Below are 19,774 nucleotides of genomic sequence, written 5' to 3' on the forward strand. Positions count from 1 at the left end.
AAAATACAATTATATATATAGTTGTATTTTTAAAAATTAATTGCCTGAACTATGTTCAAGCAAAGGGATGGTAATATTAGACTGTCTGTGTGGGTCATTCATAGTATTTTTCTTTTATTGATTTGGTAATTCTTCACTATCGTCCAACAGTTTCAACATCCACTCTTTAAGCATTCCTTCGGACTTTATTCTACACTCTATTATTAATAGCTCCAAAATTACTGGTTTAAAAGAATAAACATTTATTATTTTCTATGGTTTCTTTAGGTTAGGTATCTTGAAGTAGCTTAGTTTGCATTTGCTGGTTCTGATTCAGTCTCTCATGGGTTTATAGTTCTTCTTTCTGGTGGCTGAAAGGTCAGCCTCCAATTTGCCTCACTCACCTGCCTACGAGTTCATTCTAGCTGTCAGCATAGTGTGCAGTTCCTTTTCTGGACCTCTCCTTGGGGCTACTTGAATGGTTTTAAGATTTGGTAACTACCTTTGTACAAAGTGAGTGGTTCAAGACAGAGGTTAAAGCTGCAGTGTTTTGTTAATGAGCTATTCTTGGAAAGCGTACACTCTAATGTCTATCAAGCTATGTTCATTTGAAGTGAATTACTACAGAGGATAAGATGGTTGGATGGCATTGCCGACTCAATGGGCATGGGTTTGGGTGGACTCCGGGAGTTGGTGATGGACAGGGAGGCCTGGCGCGCTGCGCTTCATGGGGTTGCAGAGAGCTGGACACAACTTAGCGACTGAACTGAACTGAACTGAACTGAACTAAGTAAAGCACACATTCAGGGTAAGGACAATGAAACTGGAGAAGCAGCAAAGAATTATGAACATATTTTAAAACTGCCATATAGACCTCTTTAGTAAAGTCTGTTCTGCCTCTTCTGGGTTGTTTTTATTTCCTGCTTTGGTTTTAAGTACTACTTTACAATTCTCAAATTTATAAAGATCTCTTTTCTAAATCATGACCTTTTCAACTTCCTAATAGATTTTGTTCATGGCACTGTACTCTAACTTGCTTCTTCCAGAAACCTGGCAGTCATCCTTGTCACTCTCACTTTTACCCTTCATGTTCAACCAATCATTAGTCATGTAATTTTTTTGTCCCTAAACATAGATATATTATCTGTCATTACCCATTTAAAGCATCCATTTTATCTTTATTACTGCAAATATCCTTCTAATATGCATTTTCCTCTCTATGCTTAATTTTTTCTTAGTAAATTTAATTTTGATTAATACATGGGATAATATGCTTCTCAGGTGGTGCAGGAGAGAATCTGCCTGCCAAAGCAGGGGACACAAAGATGCAGGTTCAATCCCTGGGTTGGGAAAATTCCCTGGAGAAGGAAATGGCAACCTGCTCCAATATTTCTTTTCTAGAAAACTCCGTGGACAAGGAGATGGGTAGGCTATATAGTTCATGGGGTCACAAAGAGTCAGTTGTGACTGAAGTGATTGAGCATGCATGTAGTCACACATACTTGATTCATCTGTCCTGAAGCCAAGTGGTAGTGGCAGGTATATTAGTCCTTTTAGTCAAAATCTTCAAGTAGATAAATAGTGCTTTTCTCTGTGTTATAGATATCCAGCATCTAATCAATACACTCATCTCTGTGTCTTCTGTAGCCACTGATACTCCAACTTCTGCATTTATCCTCTTCTACTCTATATGTACTCTTCAAGCTATTTTGTGTCATTACCATGGTTTTAGCCTATATTCTATTCTTGAATTCTACACTTATGAATCCAAATGAGAATTAAACATTCCTGAGTATTGTCATGACACTTAAATTCAATGTGTTTAAAGACTTAATTAATTATACTAGATTAATGCCCTCAACCAACTAACTGATCGCTTTCCTCTTAATCTGTTTAGTCTTTTACTTAGTTGCTATCTTTTGTCCTGAAATCCTGTGTTTCAAGTTCCACCCCTTTCTTTGAGTGTTCCCCTCTATAAAGCTCTAAAGTTATCCTAGCAAGGCTCTGACCCCTGTTCTTGAGTCCCGGTGGAAGCAATTAACTCTGCTGTGGTCATTAGCTTTTAGCACCCAGTTTCCAACCTCACCAACCACCTCCCCATGCCTCCCACCCCTGACCCCGTTCTGCCCAGGCAATCTTTAGATTGGTATATTTAGTTACCCAAAACTCACCAAGAATTTAAAGTATTTTGAGTCAGATGTCATCAACCCAGCATTATGATAGGAAAGCAACAAGAAGTTTCAATAGCAGAGTGGCCAAAGTCTCAGAAAATGAAGAATCAGAGTGGTTTGTGCTGAACTGAGTGAGCAAAAACTGGGATCTAATTTTCTTTTTTTTTTGGGGGGGGGGGTCTAATTTTCTTGTTGTTTATTCCCGGGTTAGGAGCACTATTAATTAAGGATGTTTTTCACATAGAACTTGGGCACTTTCTGAGGTTCTGGCCATTGGTAGCAGAGAAGTTCATTTTCATTTGTGTCCCCTAACTTAACTAGGAGCACTATTAAGGATGTTTTTCACATAGAACTTGGGCTCTTTCTGAGGTTCTGGCCATTGGTAGTAGAGAAGTTCATTTTGTCCCATGGTCAGTGCGTAGTCCCAATCTGTAGTATCCTATCAGAAGTCTACCAGGTTTCACGTTTAGTTTTTCCAATTTATTCCCTCAAAGTCTGTCGATCACATACATAATAGGTAACACTCTTATTACTACAGAGTAAGTCATGGTAAGAAAGTGGGATGGAGCTCAAGAATATGTCTTCTTTGCTCTGTATTATTTTTCCATAGCCGCTTCACAATGCCCAGTACAATATATCCTGATTAAAAATATGGTAGATGATTTCACTGGCTAAATGCAGTAAATATACTATGAAAATACTATGACATTTTCCATGTCATGGTATCTTTCTATAGTAACCAAAGTCTCTCCATTGTTATCATGATAAGTGAATGGAAAGCAAGACAAAATGATGAAAATAAAAACTTTTCACTTAAGCATTTTATTTTTACATTTGAATTGCTTGCTGATTAAAGCATTTAGCAACATAATTAGAAGTAATTTAAGTAGCTAATCAGATAATGTTATAAAATAGTTTCCCATTATACATTCCTTTAAACAAAGCATCCACATTTAGGAATGTAATTTATCACTGAGTTATTGATACAAATGCATTGTATGTTACATAGAAGAAAGCATCCACAAATCAACCATGATGTCTTGTAAAAATGTTCATATCTGTAACTTTTGAATAATTCTCATAGGGTTAAAAGAGATACATGGGAAACTGGTCCTCCACATTTTAGCTCTCTTTGCATTTTTTAGTGTCTGGTTCTATATCATATTTTGACAGTTAAAGGCAGATAAAGCTATGTCTGTGTGTGTACTTGTTTTAGTAAAATTGACTGATGAGTTTAATCAGTCAAATTGTCCACTTAGAGAAATGCTTTGACTGTATGATTTGCTTATTTGCTTTTCTTTATTAAATTAACTTGTTTTAAACAATTTGATTTAATTGGTTAGGTTAACAAAACATAGCAAGATCAACTCAATGTTTGGAAACAGTTTCGATGTGATTTTTAAACAGTTATACCAAAGTTAAGAAAAAAATTGTCTCGTAGCAAATGCTCAAGAGTTTACTGTAAAACATTCTGAAAAATTCAGATTTCAAGAATGTTTTGTAAATAAACAAGCAAAAAATTTCTATTATTCTATTTTAACTGATCAAAGTTATGAAACTAGATTCCAAAATTGGAGCATTTTTATTGTTCAGTGATTTTATTAATTAAAATACTATATACATTAATGAAAATGTCTTTTTCCTTGAAAGAATCTCAGTATTAAAAAGAACTTCAGGTTTAAAAATAGGTGTCTAATTTCTAAATTATATATATATACATATATATTTTATAATACAAAGCATAGAAATGAACTTTTTAGAAATTCAGTGTCTGTTGTGAGACTACCCTGTCAAATATTGACTCAAGATCAAACTTTAAAAATAATGTTACCTCCAATCTCTATGTTCATTCTCTTTGATCAGTGCTGTGGCTGTGCTAGATTTGTGTGTGTGTGTGTGTGTGTGTGTGTGTGTATCTGTCTCTCTGTGTTTAAAGGTGACGGAGGACAGAATAAGAAAGATGCTGAATGAAAAGAATGGAATTAACTGTACAGTGTGGCTTGAGTGACTTACTTACTTGGAAGTTACGCGTGGGGTCTTTGGGGGTGTTTATGGTTTTTCCAAAGTAGTACTGAGATAAAAACTAATGTCAGTCTCAATTTAGAAATGAGTTATGGTTTCATAAAACAAATCAGTATTTTCTCTAAGTTTCAAGTAAAATGTTTATAGTAATAAAATCTCATTTCTCCATTACAATTCTTTTTACACTTTCTTGTTTCTCCCCTCTCTTCTTTGCTTTTCAGGTTTCATACTTAATGTAAGAGCCATAAGAAAAGTTGAATGTATTTCTTTAAATACATTTTTATGTATGTACACACTGAGTTAATCAACCATCAATTAAAATGTAATGGTATCATGTGTTTATCTCTATAATTAATTCTCTTATGTGAATATCAACTTAGTAATTGATTGGTAAACACTTAATTTTGCCATGTGCTTTTAAAAGAAGACTTGACGTATTCCAATTAAACATTTGACTATCTTGCAATAATGTACTGATTATGTTCACAGTCTTGGATTATGAAACTGTTAAATCTGAAATGAAAAGATACATGGTTTGCTGTATGAAAATGAAATATATATGCACAGCAAATATCTGAAACCAAACAGCAAATGAGAAAAACACAAAGGACAAAATTTCAATTTTCTTGCTATGCAAAAAAGTTTTGCAATAACAAACTATAAATGTGAGCAAGCAGTTCACAAATGAAATATATGTGGAAGATTAATAAACATATGGCAATATATTTCATTATATAAATAAAATAGTGAAAATTAAAATAAGGATGATTGTTATATCATTATTTGTCTATCACTGGCAAAATATAGAACAATTAGTAATCTGTAGTTTTAAAAACTGAAGTGACTTAGCAGCAGCAGCAGCACTTTTAAAGAAGAAAGTACTGCTGATAGAAGTATGCATTTATATTAAGCTTTTTGGACATTTAGTTGTTGATATTTGGCAAACTTCATATATATTTACCCCCCTATAAATTTCATTTATAGACCTATGCCATAAAATATATTTAGATAATTATATTTTTTCTAAAATATCATAGCCAAGTACACAGGTTTGTACTTCTTTACAATATTATGATACAAAAACACTGGGACAATTCTAAGTACCTTTTAACATAAGACCAGTTAAATAACATTTTATGTGTATATGTATATGCAATGCAGGTGTTAAAAATGTGAGATTCAACTTGAAATGAAAAGATTTCCATCATATATTGTTAAATTAATAAGTAAAATAAATCAGTGTAGCAAGCAATATGTATAGTGTGATACTACCTGACTTAAAGTTACTTAAGTAAAATTAAAAAAGAGAAGGGAAGAAAAATACAGTTTTTTTTTCTGTAGACAATTTTTATAGAAAGGTCACCACGTTGTTAACTAATTGCCTCCTGACAATGAAAGGTAGATGCAGCAAGGGACCTGAAGGAATTGTAATTTGTCTCCTTACAAATCTCTTATCTTCTAAAAGAACATTCACTATTTCTATCATTAACTGAAAAAGTATACTGATTTATTTTCATTATTTCTTGAAACAATAAAACAATTTAAAAATTGAAATAGATTGCCTTTTTAAGTAAGTATATATAAGATCAAGAACATTACATTTTTGGAGAGGTAATGGTTTCCATCGAAAAATGAAACAGATAAAGTATTCCTGAGATTAATTTGAGATTCTTGTTTTACAAATTGGATGCTATTTCTGTATAGTCTTTAACTCATCTACCAGCCAGTGCTTTAGAAAATCCACAGTGCTTTGTTTCCATTTATAAGGGGGAAAAACAAAGAAACAAACAAACTGTAAGACTAGGTTTTTAAGAAATAATTGTTATAGTTAGATTTTTTAAATTTTATTTTTTAACATCAAAAACATTTTTTATTGGAGTATAGGTGATTAACAATGTTGTGATAGTTTCACATGAACAGTGAAGGGACTAATCCATACATATTCATGTATCCTTTCTATCCCAAATCCCATTCCCATCCAGGCTGACACATAACATTGAGCAGAGTTCCATGTGCTATACAATAGGTTCCTGTTGGTTATCCATTTTAAATATAGCAATGTGTACATTTGCTTCCCAGAGTCCTTAACTGTGCCTTCCACTGGCAGTCATTTTCTAAGTCTGTGAGTCTCTGTTTTGCAAGTAAGTTCACTTGTATAATTAGATTTTTAAAATCCTGTCAAGTTCAGTTCAGTTCAGTTCAGTCGCTCAGTCATGTCCGACTCTTTGCGACCACATGAATCGCAGCACGCCAGGCCTCCCTGTTCATCACCATCTCCCGGAGTTCACTCAGACTCACGTCCATCGAGGCCGTGATGCCATCCATCCATCTCATCCTCGGTCGTCCCCTTCTCCTCCTGCGCCCAATCCCTCCCAGCATCAGAGTTTTTTCCAATGAGCTAACTCTTCGCATGAGATGGCCAAAGTACTGGAGTTTCAGCTTTAGCATCATTCCTTCCAAAGAAATCCCAGGGCTGATCTCCTTCAGAATGGACTGGTTGGATCTCCTTGCAGTCCAAGGGACTCGCAAGAGTCTTCTCCAACACTACAGTTCAAAAGCATCAATTCTTCGGCACTCAGCCTTCTTCACAGTCCAACTCTCACATCCATACATGACCACTGGAAAAACCATAGCCTTGACTAGACGGACCTTAGTCGGCAAAGTAATGTCTCTGCTTTTGAATATGCTATCTAGATTGGTCATAACTTTTCTTCCAAGGAGTAAGCGTCTTTTAGTTTCATGGCTGCAGTCACCATCTGCAGTGATTCTGGAGCCCCCAAAAATAAAGTCTGACACTGTTTCCCCATCTATTTTCCATGAAGTGATGGGACCGGATGCCATGATCTTCGTTTTCTGAATGTTGAGCTTTAGGCCAACTTTTTCACTCTCCACTTTCACTTTCATCAAGAGGCTTTTTAGCTCCTCTTCACTTTCTGCCATAAGGGTGGTGTCATCTGCATATCTGAGGTTATTGATATTTCTCCCGGAAGTCTTGATTCCAGCTTGTGCTTCTTCCAGCCCAGCGTTTCTCATGATGTACTCTGCATATAAGTTAAATAAGCAGGGTGACAATATACAGCCTTGACATACTCCTTTGTCAAGTTACTGAAGTGAAATGCTCCATTTTTAGTTAAATTTATGAATTGAAATTGCTTTATTCTTTTGTATTAGTAGACCAAAACCACATATTTTTCCTTTGTATGTAACAAAGACGTTTTATTTTTCTTCCTCCTTTTGGTAGCTTTCAGCCGTGCCCCCATTCCAATGGCTGTGGTTCGCAGAGAGCTGTCCTGTGAGAGCTACCCCATTGAGCTCCGCTGTCCAGGAACAGATGTCATCATGATTGAAAGTGCCAACTATGGGAGGACTGATGACAAAATTTGTGACTCTGACCCTGCTCAGATGGAGAATATACGATGCTATCTGCCTGATGCCTATAAGATTATGTCTCAAAGGTATGATATTTCTAATATTCTTTCTGCGTTTAGTATAGACAGTCAACATGCATCTGTGTGGCATATTAAGCATAGGTAAGAACATAAAATCCTGTACTTTAGAATACTTTACAGTGCTTTTTCAATATCAAACTGTTCCCCATATCACTAAAATGCTAGTGCCAGAAATTGCAAATGGCATTGGAAAATATTAAAATGTATTAGATTATTTATTTTTTCATGTGTTCTCTTCTGCATTCTCTAGACCTAGATTCATTAGTTGAGAAATCAACTTAATTTTTCAGTTTTCAAAAACAGAATTATGTAATTTTCTCCAGAAATTACAGACAAAATATGTTACTGCTAACAATACTTTTCCATCAGTGTGGGAAAAGCAAACAAATTTTAGATTCATGGGCAATTTTATAAAAAAAGAAATATAGTAAAGGCTGTTTATTAATGATTATTTGACCTTGGAAAGCAATTTTAAAAGGTTTTCTTAGATATCTAGTATATGAATTAATTCATTTAATCCATTTAAACTATCTGAAGTATTACAATATTAAAATAAATATAAATTAAAGTATCATACAATATCATTGGATAAGTAAAAGAAAATCTTCAATTCTAAAGAGACTGGTTAATTCAAATTTATAGTTTAGAAAGTTTATATTAGAAGTTCTTAACATTGTTATTCAGTTACTCAGTCATATCTAATTCTTTGCGACTCCATGGACTGCAGGCTTCCCTGTCCTTCACTGTCTTCCTGCGTATGCCCAAACTCATGTCCATTGAGTTGATGATGCCATCCAACCATCTGATTCTCTGTTGCCCCCTTCTCTTCCTGCCCTCAATCTCTCCCAGCATCAGAGCATTTTCCAGTGAGTTGGCTCTTCACAACAGGTGGTTAAATATTTCTTAATAAATTAGTTAAATACTAAATATCATTCATATATTTGCTCACTATTATGATTTATCAGAAATCAGTAACAAAGTGATTCATGTTTGACAAGCCTTTATACTGTCTGACTGCTTACTCACAAAGTAATTTTTAAAAACTTAATAAATGATTTAGTGAATTTGTTTTTAATTAGAATTTCTATTCAGGCATTTCTTTCTTTTGTTTAAGAATTTCTTAAAATATGGATGAGGTCATACCATATGTAAAAATAAATTGAATTAAAACTGCAAAAATAGTGATTTTCAGGATTATCTTTCCTGTACTTATGAAAGATTGCCTTATTTTTAACCTTCTTGATACTTAAAATTCAGATACATAAGTCTATGTTTTTATAAATTACTGTTGTGTAAATTATTCAGAGAAATTATAACATGCCAGGATTTTGATGATAGAGCATCTGGGGTATAATGGAAGGATAGTTAGTAGTCTCTGGGCAAATCTGAGGGCTCTTATTTGTCTGTTTCTAAAATGCTGGCTTATGGTAAGGTGAGTGTTAATGGGAAATAAGATTTTAAAATTAGGAATTCCATTTAATACAAGTTTGGTGATTAGAAAGCTAATCATTTTGTTGCATATAGGTGTTAATATCATCTTTCAAGAGCAGTTTTTCCATAAGTAGTATGGAATTGGCACCATGACTAAATTGTTATTTTATTTGTTTTGGTTAGAAAACCAAACATAGGATTTTTCAGAATCCTTTTTGGGAGTGGGTTGAGGAGGAATTTCTGCTTTTTGGTGATTACATTTTCATTTAAAATGTAGAGAAACATTAACTTCTCTAGCTCTTTGATCCCTATATGATTTTTCACAAAAGATTGTCTTAATCCTTTCATTGATATTATTAATGGCTCCCAAAATAAGCCCTTAATCTTATAATTATTACAAAAAATGTCGTTACAATGGATCTTCTGGAGCTACTGAATTAGATGGGATGCATCTATAAAGTGACAAATCTGCAGAGGAAAACTGCTTTAAGCACCCTAAGTAAATCATTTATAGAATCCCTGCAGGGGGGCTCTCAAATAAGAATTGTCAGTTAACTGTAATAGCTGTGGTTAATTCTCCATGGAGGCAAGATTCTTGCTTGTATTTGAACTATTAAATGTACTACATTTACACCTGTCCAAAATAAATGGAGAGAAGATATCTGGTTCCATTTTGTAAGCTCCCAAGATAAGGGATGATCACGTCTACTTAAGCTGCTTCATAATGAACTCTCACTGTCATGCCAATGCTAGCATGTTAAGTAATGCTCATAATTACTAAGTCGCATATTAATTATGATGTTGACAGTTTAAATAATATGTTTGAATTAAAACCATAATAGAAAACATCTTTTTAAAAGGTGTTTTAGATTAATTATTGTGTTTTATTTTATTTAAACTTATAGAAGGACATTTTATCAGAGTCTACAACTTTTAAGCATGTCTCTAATGGGTGAAATATTACTGAAGTCAAAAAATTATATATGTATCTTTGCAAAACCTTGTTTAAAAAGCCTTCATGACTTCAACCTCATAAATTAGACAGTTGTCACAGACAAGGACAGTCATAACCTGTTATTTCTGTGGTTGTTTGAATACACATTCAATGAATGTTAAATAAATTGTATGCTAATGTGTACATTTGGTGTGAAAAATTGGGGACTTGAATCAAAAAGGGTATGACACATGATTTCTACCTTTTTGTCCCCCAGTAGAACTATAGAATCTGCTCTGGAGAGTTCAGTTTCCTTACTGCCTTTCAGATTAAGCCTGCTGTTCTCAAATCCAAGTGTGTTTTCATACTATTCTTCCCCCAATTTCTCTGAGTATTTTGTGCTTTTTTTTTTCATTATATTGCTAGAAGACTTGTTAAAATGTCAGAACACATTTACTTTCCCTTCTCATAACTTCTCATGCTGCCCCTCACCTATTATCATCTACATCCATTTGTTTTGCATCTAAATAATAGATGTGTTTTACCATATTTTAGATCATTTCCTTGTCTAAAGTAAATAGTAGGCTTCTAGTGTGAAGACTTGCTCTTGATTTTACCTAAAAGTAAAGTTTGAATGTAGTAATCGTATATATGTATATATTTCAAGTCAAGTCAAATACATATATCTTAAATCAAATATATCTATTAATGAAGAAATACATATGCTGTCCAATTTTGTCATGCCAATTAAAAGCTTTCTTAAATTTATTATCTGATTCATTTTTGTGTATTTTCATTTTATGTTTATACAGTTGAGTTTAAAATATAATATATATAACTTTAGAATCTACATGAACATGACTGGCAACTAATAACTGCAGGACTTTTACATTTTGAATGCAGCTGTTATCACCAGCTATTAATGGAAATACTTGTGTTTTTTAATTCTACCAGTATCTAAAAGTTCATGATATGAAGTTCATTGTGAGAGTTACTCTGGAGTTTGGTGGATAAATACATCAGTCATGATTCTAATTCATAAAACTATATATTTTTGTTCAGTAAAAACTAAATTGCTATATCATTTGTTCAGTAATTTATTTTTATCTCATTTACATTAATTGAAGAGTTCAAAACAAGAAGTTCTCTTTTACCTACGTGGTCTTGGGGAGCATTCAGCTGAAGTGGAAGTGTTAGACTGGTCTTTGAAGGATTGCAATATTAGTGGAAATGGAAGAGACCAAAGCGATGTTAGATATAGAAGTGGATGAATACTGAAAAAGAACATGGGGAGCAGCTTCTATTCAATAACCACCCACTCATCCTTTTCTGTCAGGACTTCATATGATTATTGATGTCTGATGTGCACAACTTAATCTTTCTAGTTCCTCTTCCCAATGTGCCTGAGGCCAGCATCTCACCACCAACCATTCCTGTAGATTCAACACTTATGCTCTAAGGAAGCCTTGATGATTTGCCAATAAACTAGCTTGGATGCTATTCTCTTATTAATAAAACTACTAGTGTCCATCTTATAAACTAAACACAAATTCCATGTAAATGTGGGAAGTTTGAAAATCATATTTTATTACATCCTCAGCCAACTTTTGACAAGTATTTTAAGTATCTGATATAATAGCCTTACGTTACATACAACTGACCATAATGTTAAAGTTGAAAAGGAAATTTGAATAAACATATGTATATGAATGGGCTTCCCTGGTGGCTCAGCTAGTAAAGAATCCTACTGCATTGGGAGAGACCTGGGTTCAGGAGAATTGGGTTCAATCCCTGGGTTGGGAAGATCCCCTGGAGAAGGGAATGGCTACCCACTGCAGTATTCTGGCCTGGAAAATTCCATGGACTAGTCCATGGGGTCACAAAGAGTCAGATACAACTGAGCAACTTTCACAGTATGTATATGAATATGTATATGAGGGATTCCCTCATAGCTTACTTGGTAAAGAGTACACCTGCAATGCAGGAGTCTTCAGTTCAATTCCTGGGGCAGGAAGATCCACTGGAGAAGGGATAGGCTACCCACTCCAGTATTTTTAGACTTCCCTTGTAGCTCAGCTGGTAAAGAATCCGCCTGCAATGTGGGAGACCTGGGTTTGATCCCTGGGTTGGGAAGATCCCCTGGAGAAGGGAAAGGCTACCCACTTCAGTATTCTGGCCTGGAGAATTCCATGGATTGTATAATCCATGGGGTCGCAAAGAGTCTACAGGACTGAGCGACTTTCAATTTCAATATGTATATGAAATACTGTAATTTATTGAAGTATAACATACATACTGCTAATTGCACACTGCTGTTGTTCAGTTGCTAAGTCATGTTGGACTCTTTGTGACCTCGTGGACTGCAGCACACAAGGCTTCCCTGTCCTTCACTATCTCCCGGAGTTTACTTAACTCATATCCACTGGTGATGCCATCCATCAGTGTCACCCTCTACTGCCCCCTTTTCCTCATGCCCTCAATCTTTCCTAGCATCAGGGTCTTTTCCAATGAGTTGGCACTTTGTATCAGGTGGCGAAAGTATTGGAGTTTCAGCTTCAGCATCAGCCCTTCCAATGAATATTCAGGGTTGATTTCCTTAGTATTCTCTGGTTTGATCTCCTTGCTCCAAGGGAGTCTTGAGAATCTTTTCCAGCAACAAAATTTGAAAGCATCAATTTTTCAGCACATAGCCTTCTGTATGGTCCAATTCTCACATCTGTACCTGACTGCTAGAAAAAACATGGCTTTGACTAGACATATCTTTGTCACCAAAGTGATGTCTCTGTTTTTAATATGCTGTCTAGGTTGGTCATAGCTTTTCTTCCAAGGAGCAAGCATCTTTTAATTTCATGGCTGTAGTCACCGTCTGCAGTGATTTTGAAGCCCAAGAAAATAAAATCTGCCACTATTTCCATTTTTGCTCCATCTATTTGCCTTGCAGAGATGGGACTGGATGCCACTGTCTTAGTTTTTTTAATGTTGATCTCAAGCCAGCTTTTTCACTCTTCTCTTTTACCTTCATCAAGAGGCTCTTTAGTTCCTCATTAGTTTCTGGCATTACGTTGGTATCATCTGCATATATGAGGTTTTTAATATTTCTCCTAACAGTCTTGATCCTAGATTGTGATTCATCCAACCCGACATTTCACATGATGTACTGTACATATAAGTTAAATAAGCAGGGTGACAGTATACAACATTAATGTACTCCTTTCCGATTTGGAGCCAGTTCATTATTCCATGTCTGGTTCTAACTGTTGCTTCTTGACCTGCATACAGTTTTCTCAGGAGGCAGGTAAGCTGATTGGTATTCCCATCTTTTTAAGAATTTTCCAATTCATTGTTATCCACCCAGTCAGAGGTATTAAGATAGTCAATGAGGCAGAAGTGGATTTTTTTTTTTTAATTTTATTGCCTTTTCTGTGATCCAGTGGATGTTGGTAATTTGATCTCTGGTTCCTCTGCCTTTTCTAAATCCAACTTGAACATCTGGAAATCCCCAGGTTCACATACTGTTGAAGCCTATTTGAAGGTTTTGAGTGCTACCTTGCTAGCATGTGAAATGAGTGCCATTCTACAGTAGTTTGAATATTCTTTGGCATTGCTTTCTTTGGGATTGGAATGAAAACTGACCTTTTCCAGTCCTGTGAACACTGCTGACTTTTCCAAATTTGCTGCAATATTGAGTGCAACACTTTAAGCACATCATCTTTTAGGATTTGAAATAGCTCAGCTAGAATTCCATGACCTTCACTAGCTTTGTTCGTAGTAATGCTTCCTAAGACCCACTTGTTTTACCCTCCAGGATGTCTGCCTCTAGGCGAGTGACCACACCATTGTGGTTATCTGGGTCATTAAGACCTTTTTTGTATAGTACTTCTGTGTATTCTTGCCACCTCTTCTTAATCTCATAAGTGTACATCTTAGTGAATTTTTACAAACCAAGCTCATCTAACAGCAACCAAGTGAAGACAGAATATTAAGTATATCTCAGATATCCCACCTTGTGCTCTGTATCAGCCATATTCCCCCCAACCAAGAATTGCTGCTACTGTGTTGTTTACTACTTTAAATTAGTTTTATTCAATTAAATTCAAATAAATTGATTCATACAGTATATGATTTTTGGTGTCTATCTTCTCTCACTCAGTGTGTTCATTTAAAAATACAACTTTATTGAAGCATTTTTATATACTGTGTAATTCACTTATTTTGCATTCATGATAACTTTTTTCTGGTATGTTATCAAGAGGTGCAATCATTTCCATAAATCAGTTTTAGGATGTTTACATCACCACAGTAAGATTGTTCATGCTCTTCTTTGTTAATCTCCATCTCCTTCTCCACCCTGTATTGTTTCTACTGTATCTTGTCTTTGTGTCTATCCTTAATGCATTCTTTTTTACAGCTAAAACCTGAATATTTGAAGTCCAGTTAGATTTAGTGGGTGTTTCAATGGGGATATTATCAAAGAAATTTTAGCAGTTATTTCTGGAGGCATGGACATAAATATGTTTATTACCTTTTGAATTATCTTGGAATCAAATATCATGAATCTAGACATTTAAAAAGTACCCTCTTTAGAGTTTTCTATCATCAAGAAGAGATGTTAAATGTATAAAGTAGTAATTTTTTTCTATTTAAATAAATGATTTAGGTTTTACTTTTAACCTGCCAGCACCATTGTAGCAATATTACATTTCCACATGTCATAGTCACATCAGGAACGTGCCAAAAAAAAAAAAAAAAACAAGGGGTGGGAGAAAGAAAATCATTTCTCACCTTTCTGAAAAAGTTCTGTTTCAGTTTAAATCAATACCACTGCAGGGGATTTTACAGTGTACAAAAAGGGCTTTGTTTTTGTTGCAGTCAATCCTAGTGACGTTAAGAACTCTTTCAATAGCAGTAAAGGAGGAAATGCCAGTGACAGTTTTTGTATGTACATAGCTGAATATATTCTGCAATAAGTTTGTATATAGACATGAATTTTTCAGTTTGAGTATTTTCTTTTGCTCCCTTGACAGATTCATTGCATTATGTCCTGTATTTCTCTTGAAAATTATAACAGATCAAAAATAATTCCACATTTTCAGGAATTTTTTCATTGAATACATATTTTAATGCAATAAAAAGAACAAAAGAATATAAGGATATAAATGGTAATATATAACCTTTTGCTGTAAGTATGAACAGTAATGTTCGTATGTATGCTTATTAAGGAAACACAAAGGAAAAAAAGAAGAGTGAAGGAAATGAAGGAAGGAAGAAAAGTCCCATTCCCAAAGCCCAAATGTAGAGAATATGGAAAACCTGAAAAGTTTGTATCTGAAAGGCATTTATCTCTTCTCTTATATTTTGTCTCATTTTGATTCTGAGAATACCTATTTGATAATACTCTGCTAAAATGCTTCCTATTCCTCTTCACTGGTCATCTGATTTTGAATGAAATTTTATTATGTATGTGAAATTTGGAATTTAAAAATTAGTAAATTATTCAAGTGTTTCAGGAAAGATTAGGGGAAAAGTTAAAGGGGGTTGTGTTGGCTGTCTCTTATAGGCCTTGGGGAGTGTTAACCCCTTGTGCAGCCATTCTCTAACACTGTTCATGGAAACTTGTAATCCTTGGGTTCTTTCTTGACATTCTGCAAGATCAAAACTATTTTCATAAAAATTCTGACATAATATTTGCCATTTTTGTTGTATTTAGTGCCGACACTGATGGTGCAAAAGCAGTGGTAGGTAACATTAGCAGGGATCAAGGCACTAGCAACAATGTACTTTTAAAAATATCTTGGTTATTTAATTTCTAATATGGTAAATATTGATAGATGTAACTCATATAAACTGATAGTTTGGGAATCTTAATTATTTTAAGAGTTAAGAAGGTCATGAGTCCAAAACTTAGAAAAATTGATGATTTTCCAAAGATTTTTTTTTTTCATTTCTAATAATTGGGTGAAATTAGTGATTTATGTTCTGTTTTAAGTATTCTTACATTGTATAATACTCATTCTATTTGTTTTAAAATCATGTAGACATTTTCTATAAGTGAATTATTTTTGAAAGGATTAATATCTCTGTGTTATACAATACCCCCTGCTAATATAAAATAAAATGAGAATTAGACTCATGTCTAAAACTTACTAATGTAATTTTCTGTTCAGATACTCATAACTTTCATAAAATTATAAAAACTGCTAAAATTACAAATAAAGTGATTAAAACAATAGAAAGTTAGAATAGCTATTTTTTTTGAATAAAATTACTACACAGGTTAGCAGTATGATTTTGTGGGAATGACGAGATAGCCCTGTTATGATATTATCCTAAACACAAACATTTTAGAGAAACTAAATTTATATAACTATGTATAGTGGAAAATATTTTTCATTTTTGTGTATTGTTGATATCAGTTTTCTTTTTTAAAAAAGAGTCAGCCTTGTAAAGACAAAATTGAAGAATGTTTGGGCAACTGTTCCCTGGCACTCTTTATATTTTCTGACTTCTTTTTAATTGTTTTAATTCATGCTAATTCCAGTGCCTGAAGCCATCAGCAAATGCACTGGGAAATATGCTAAACAAAATAAACCTAATAGCGACCTCGAAATAGAGATAGAGTGAGATAGATAGATTTACCTAGGATTTGTTCTGTTTCACATTTGATTTATAAAATATAAGAATCACTTTTTTTCATTCATAGTGAAAGATCATCATAATTGTTTCCCCACTTCTAGATTTTTTAGAAATTTTACACCCTGTGATCACTATGTAGAACCTGACATCTTGTGTGAAATGTTTAGAAGATACTGACAAGGGAAGAAGGATAAGAATTTTCTGAAAATTAGAGAACATAGGATAAAAACACTGAAGCTATTATCTTGAGTATAATTTCAATTGAAATGGAAGACAACTAACAATTATGAGCATAAATTTTGTTACTGAGTAATGCAATGTAACTGGACTCTGGAGGAAAATAAGTTATAGTGATATATAGCAGATATTCAGAATAAATACCTCAGTTTCTCTTCTCATTACAGTGATTTTAAAAGTTGCTGAGGATATTGTGGGAGTGGCTTTCAGAGTATATTTACTGTCTTTCATTATTCATTTTACTGATGAGAAGGCTGAGTTGTACAAAGTTAAATTTATCTGAAATTACTTACTGTATGATTGTGCAAACATACCTGCTCTCTTTGGGCACAAAGCCTATGATTTTTTTTTGCTGTGCTCATTTGTCTTCTTCTAAGACACTGAGTACCTTTTTATCTTTGTAAATTTATGTGTAGTTGATTTACACAATTATTTTAGTTTCAACTATATAGCAAAGTGATTCAGTTATAAAGATATATATAAATATATATTTCTGATTATTTTTCTAATATAGGTTATCATATGATATTGAATATTGTTCCCTGTGTCATACAGGAAATCTTTATTGCTTATCTATTTATACATAGTAGGTTATATTAATATATGTTAATCCTATACACCTAATTCACCCCACTCTTCCTTTTGTTACTGTAAGTTTGACTTCTATTTCTCTGAGTCTGTTTCCGTTTTGGATATAATTTCATTTGTGGGACTTTCCCAGCAGTCCAGCGGTTAAGACCTCATGCCTCCAAAGCAGGGGGTGCAGGTTTGATACCTGATTAAAGAACTAAGATTCTATAGGCCATGTGGTATGGACAAAAAAAAAAAAAAAAGATTTGTTTGTATTATTTTTTAGATTCCACATATAAGTGATACAATATTTTGTCTTTGACTAACTTCCCTCAGTATGATAATCTGATAATCTCTAGTTCATCTGTATCAATTTTAAAAGGATTATTTCATTGTTTTTATAGCTGAAAAATGTCCACATTTTCTTTTACCCACTCATCTGCTGATAGACACTTAGATTGGCTCTTGACTCATAAATACTGCTGCTGTGAACATTGGGTTAAAGTATCCTTTTAAATTAGTTTTTTTTTTCCTTTTTTCCTGGATGTATGCTCATGATTGGCAACACTGAGTCATATGGTAGCTCTATTTTTTTTATTTTAAGAAACCTCTATACTGTTTTCCATAGTGGCTGCACCAATTTGCATTCCTACCAATATAATAGGAGAGTTATTATTTGTAAACTTCTTGATGATATCTGTTCTGACTGGTATGAGTTGATACCTCAGTGTGGTTTTGATTTGCATTTCTTTGGTAATTAGTGATACACTAAGAATAATTTCCATCATAAGGAAAGGTCTTTTTACTTTTTTAGTATATCAGAAAAAGCAAGTGAAATATTCAAATGGGTTGGATGTCCTTGCAGTCCAAGGGACTCTCAAGAGTCTTCTCCAACACCACAGTTCAAAAGCATCAATTCTTCGACACTCAGCTTTCTTCAGAGTCCAACACTCACATCCATACATGACCACTGGAAAAACCATAGCCTTGACTAGACGGACCTTTGTTGGCAAAGTAATGTCTCTGCTTTTGAATATGCTATCTAGGTTGGTCATAACTTGAGACATGGCATGAAGTTTATTAAATTATATGATATTCATTTTCTCCCTAAGGATAAGTTTTCAGAAAAAAATCACTCAACTGTGAAATATTTTTTCTTAAAAATAATGAAATCAGATTTTGTTATTCTTTTTAACATTTTAGAATTTATAGGGAAACAATTATCCATAGAAATACTTCAGTAAAGATGAACTTGTAGGTAATAATGGGGAATAATATACCAGTTTCTGTATGTGTATGGAAATAAAAGGAAATAGATATCAGTTGACGGGCAGACATTAGCAAAGTGAGACTCATGAATTTGAAACTAAATATATCCCATGGGAATTTGAAATACTTATAAATGAGAAAATGTATCATGTCAATCTTTTTAAAATCAAACTTGAGTAACAGAATATATTAAAATTTCTAATGTTTTATGTAATGAGATTTTAAGTGGCATAAATCTCTATAAGGCTTTTGATAACAGTTATAGAAAACAAAGTGGGTCTTTATTTATGCCACTCTATGGTAAATTTGTTTTATTTGTGGTAAGTTTATTCTTATTTTCTATTTTATTTTGCATATTCTGCCACATCATGCTGAAAACATATTGGTAATTTTGCCTCCATGAATAATGTGTTAGACACAAGCTTAAACTGATTTATTTTCTCTTTATTAACAAGTCATTCTGTGTAATACATTTTGAATTTCTCATTATGTTATGTGATTAATTTATAAAAATGGTATTTCCCAAGTCACTGGAGAATAACCATTACTCTAACATTTGTTAGTATGAAAAATTGCATTAACTGATACCAGTTTCTGTGAAATTAAGTATAATACTTTGTCACATATGTTGCATCAAGATATGTAAATCATATTTATTTGTAACTAGATTTATAAATGGTAAAAGAAAAAGAATTTTTTTCATGCATATGGGCTTATTTCCATATATAAATATATGTTGAGAGTTTTGACTTGAAAAGACTTTCATCTTTCCAAAACTGTTAGTACTCATGACTATTAGTACTATCAACCTTATGAAAATAAACATTTGGAGCTGTTTCTTGGACATGTTAGTTCATTCAGGAAGTAATATTATGAAAATAATATAACTCTACAAAAATATTTCCATATGTAAAGAGCAAAACATACTTCAAATGTATTATAATATACAAGAGGATATGGTTATGAGCTAATATGAAAAGAGGAATATAAATGGCTATGGGTTTGAAGTTAACAGTATAGTAATGTTACATGAAAGATTTATAAGTCTTCTACCAATATGAACATCTTACTAAATATAC

At 33.5% G+C, this 19,774-nt stretch overlaps 1 protein-coding gene across 1 annotated transcript in view; it reads left to right on the plus strand.

The window, feature by feature from the left end:
- The window catches only part of ADGRL3 (adhesion G protein-coupled receptor L3), a 734,126-nt gene that overhangs the window by 229,947 nt on the left and 484,405 nt on the right, over positions 1-19,774 (plus strand). Inside the window, exon 3 of the mRNA XM_040238287.1 lies at positions 7,414-7,627. Within this exon, the coding sequence (XP_040094221.1) occupies positions 7,414-7,627 (214 nt within the window). The remainder of the gene's footprint in view (positions 1-7,413; positions 7,628-19,774) is intronic.

Source organism: Oryx dammah, unplaced genomic scaffold, assembly GCF_014754425.2.
Source record: "Oryx dammah isolate SB20612 unplaced genomic scaffold, SCBI_Odam_1.1 HiC_scaffold_3, whole genome shotgun sequence".
In the NCBI taxonomy this organism is placed as follows: domain Eukaryota; kingdom Metazoa; phylum Chordata; class Mammalia; order Artiodactyla; family Bovidae; genus Oryx; species Oryx dammah.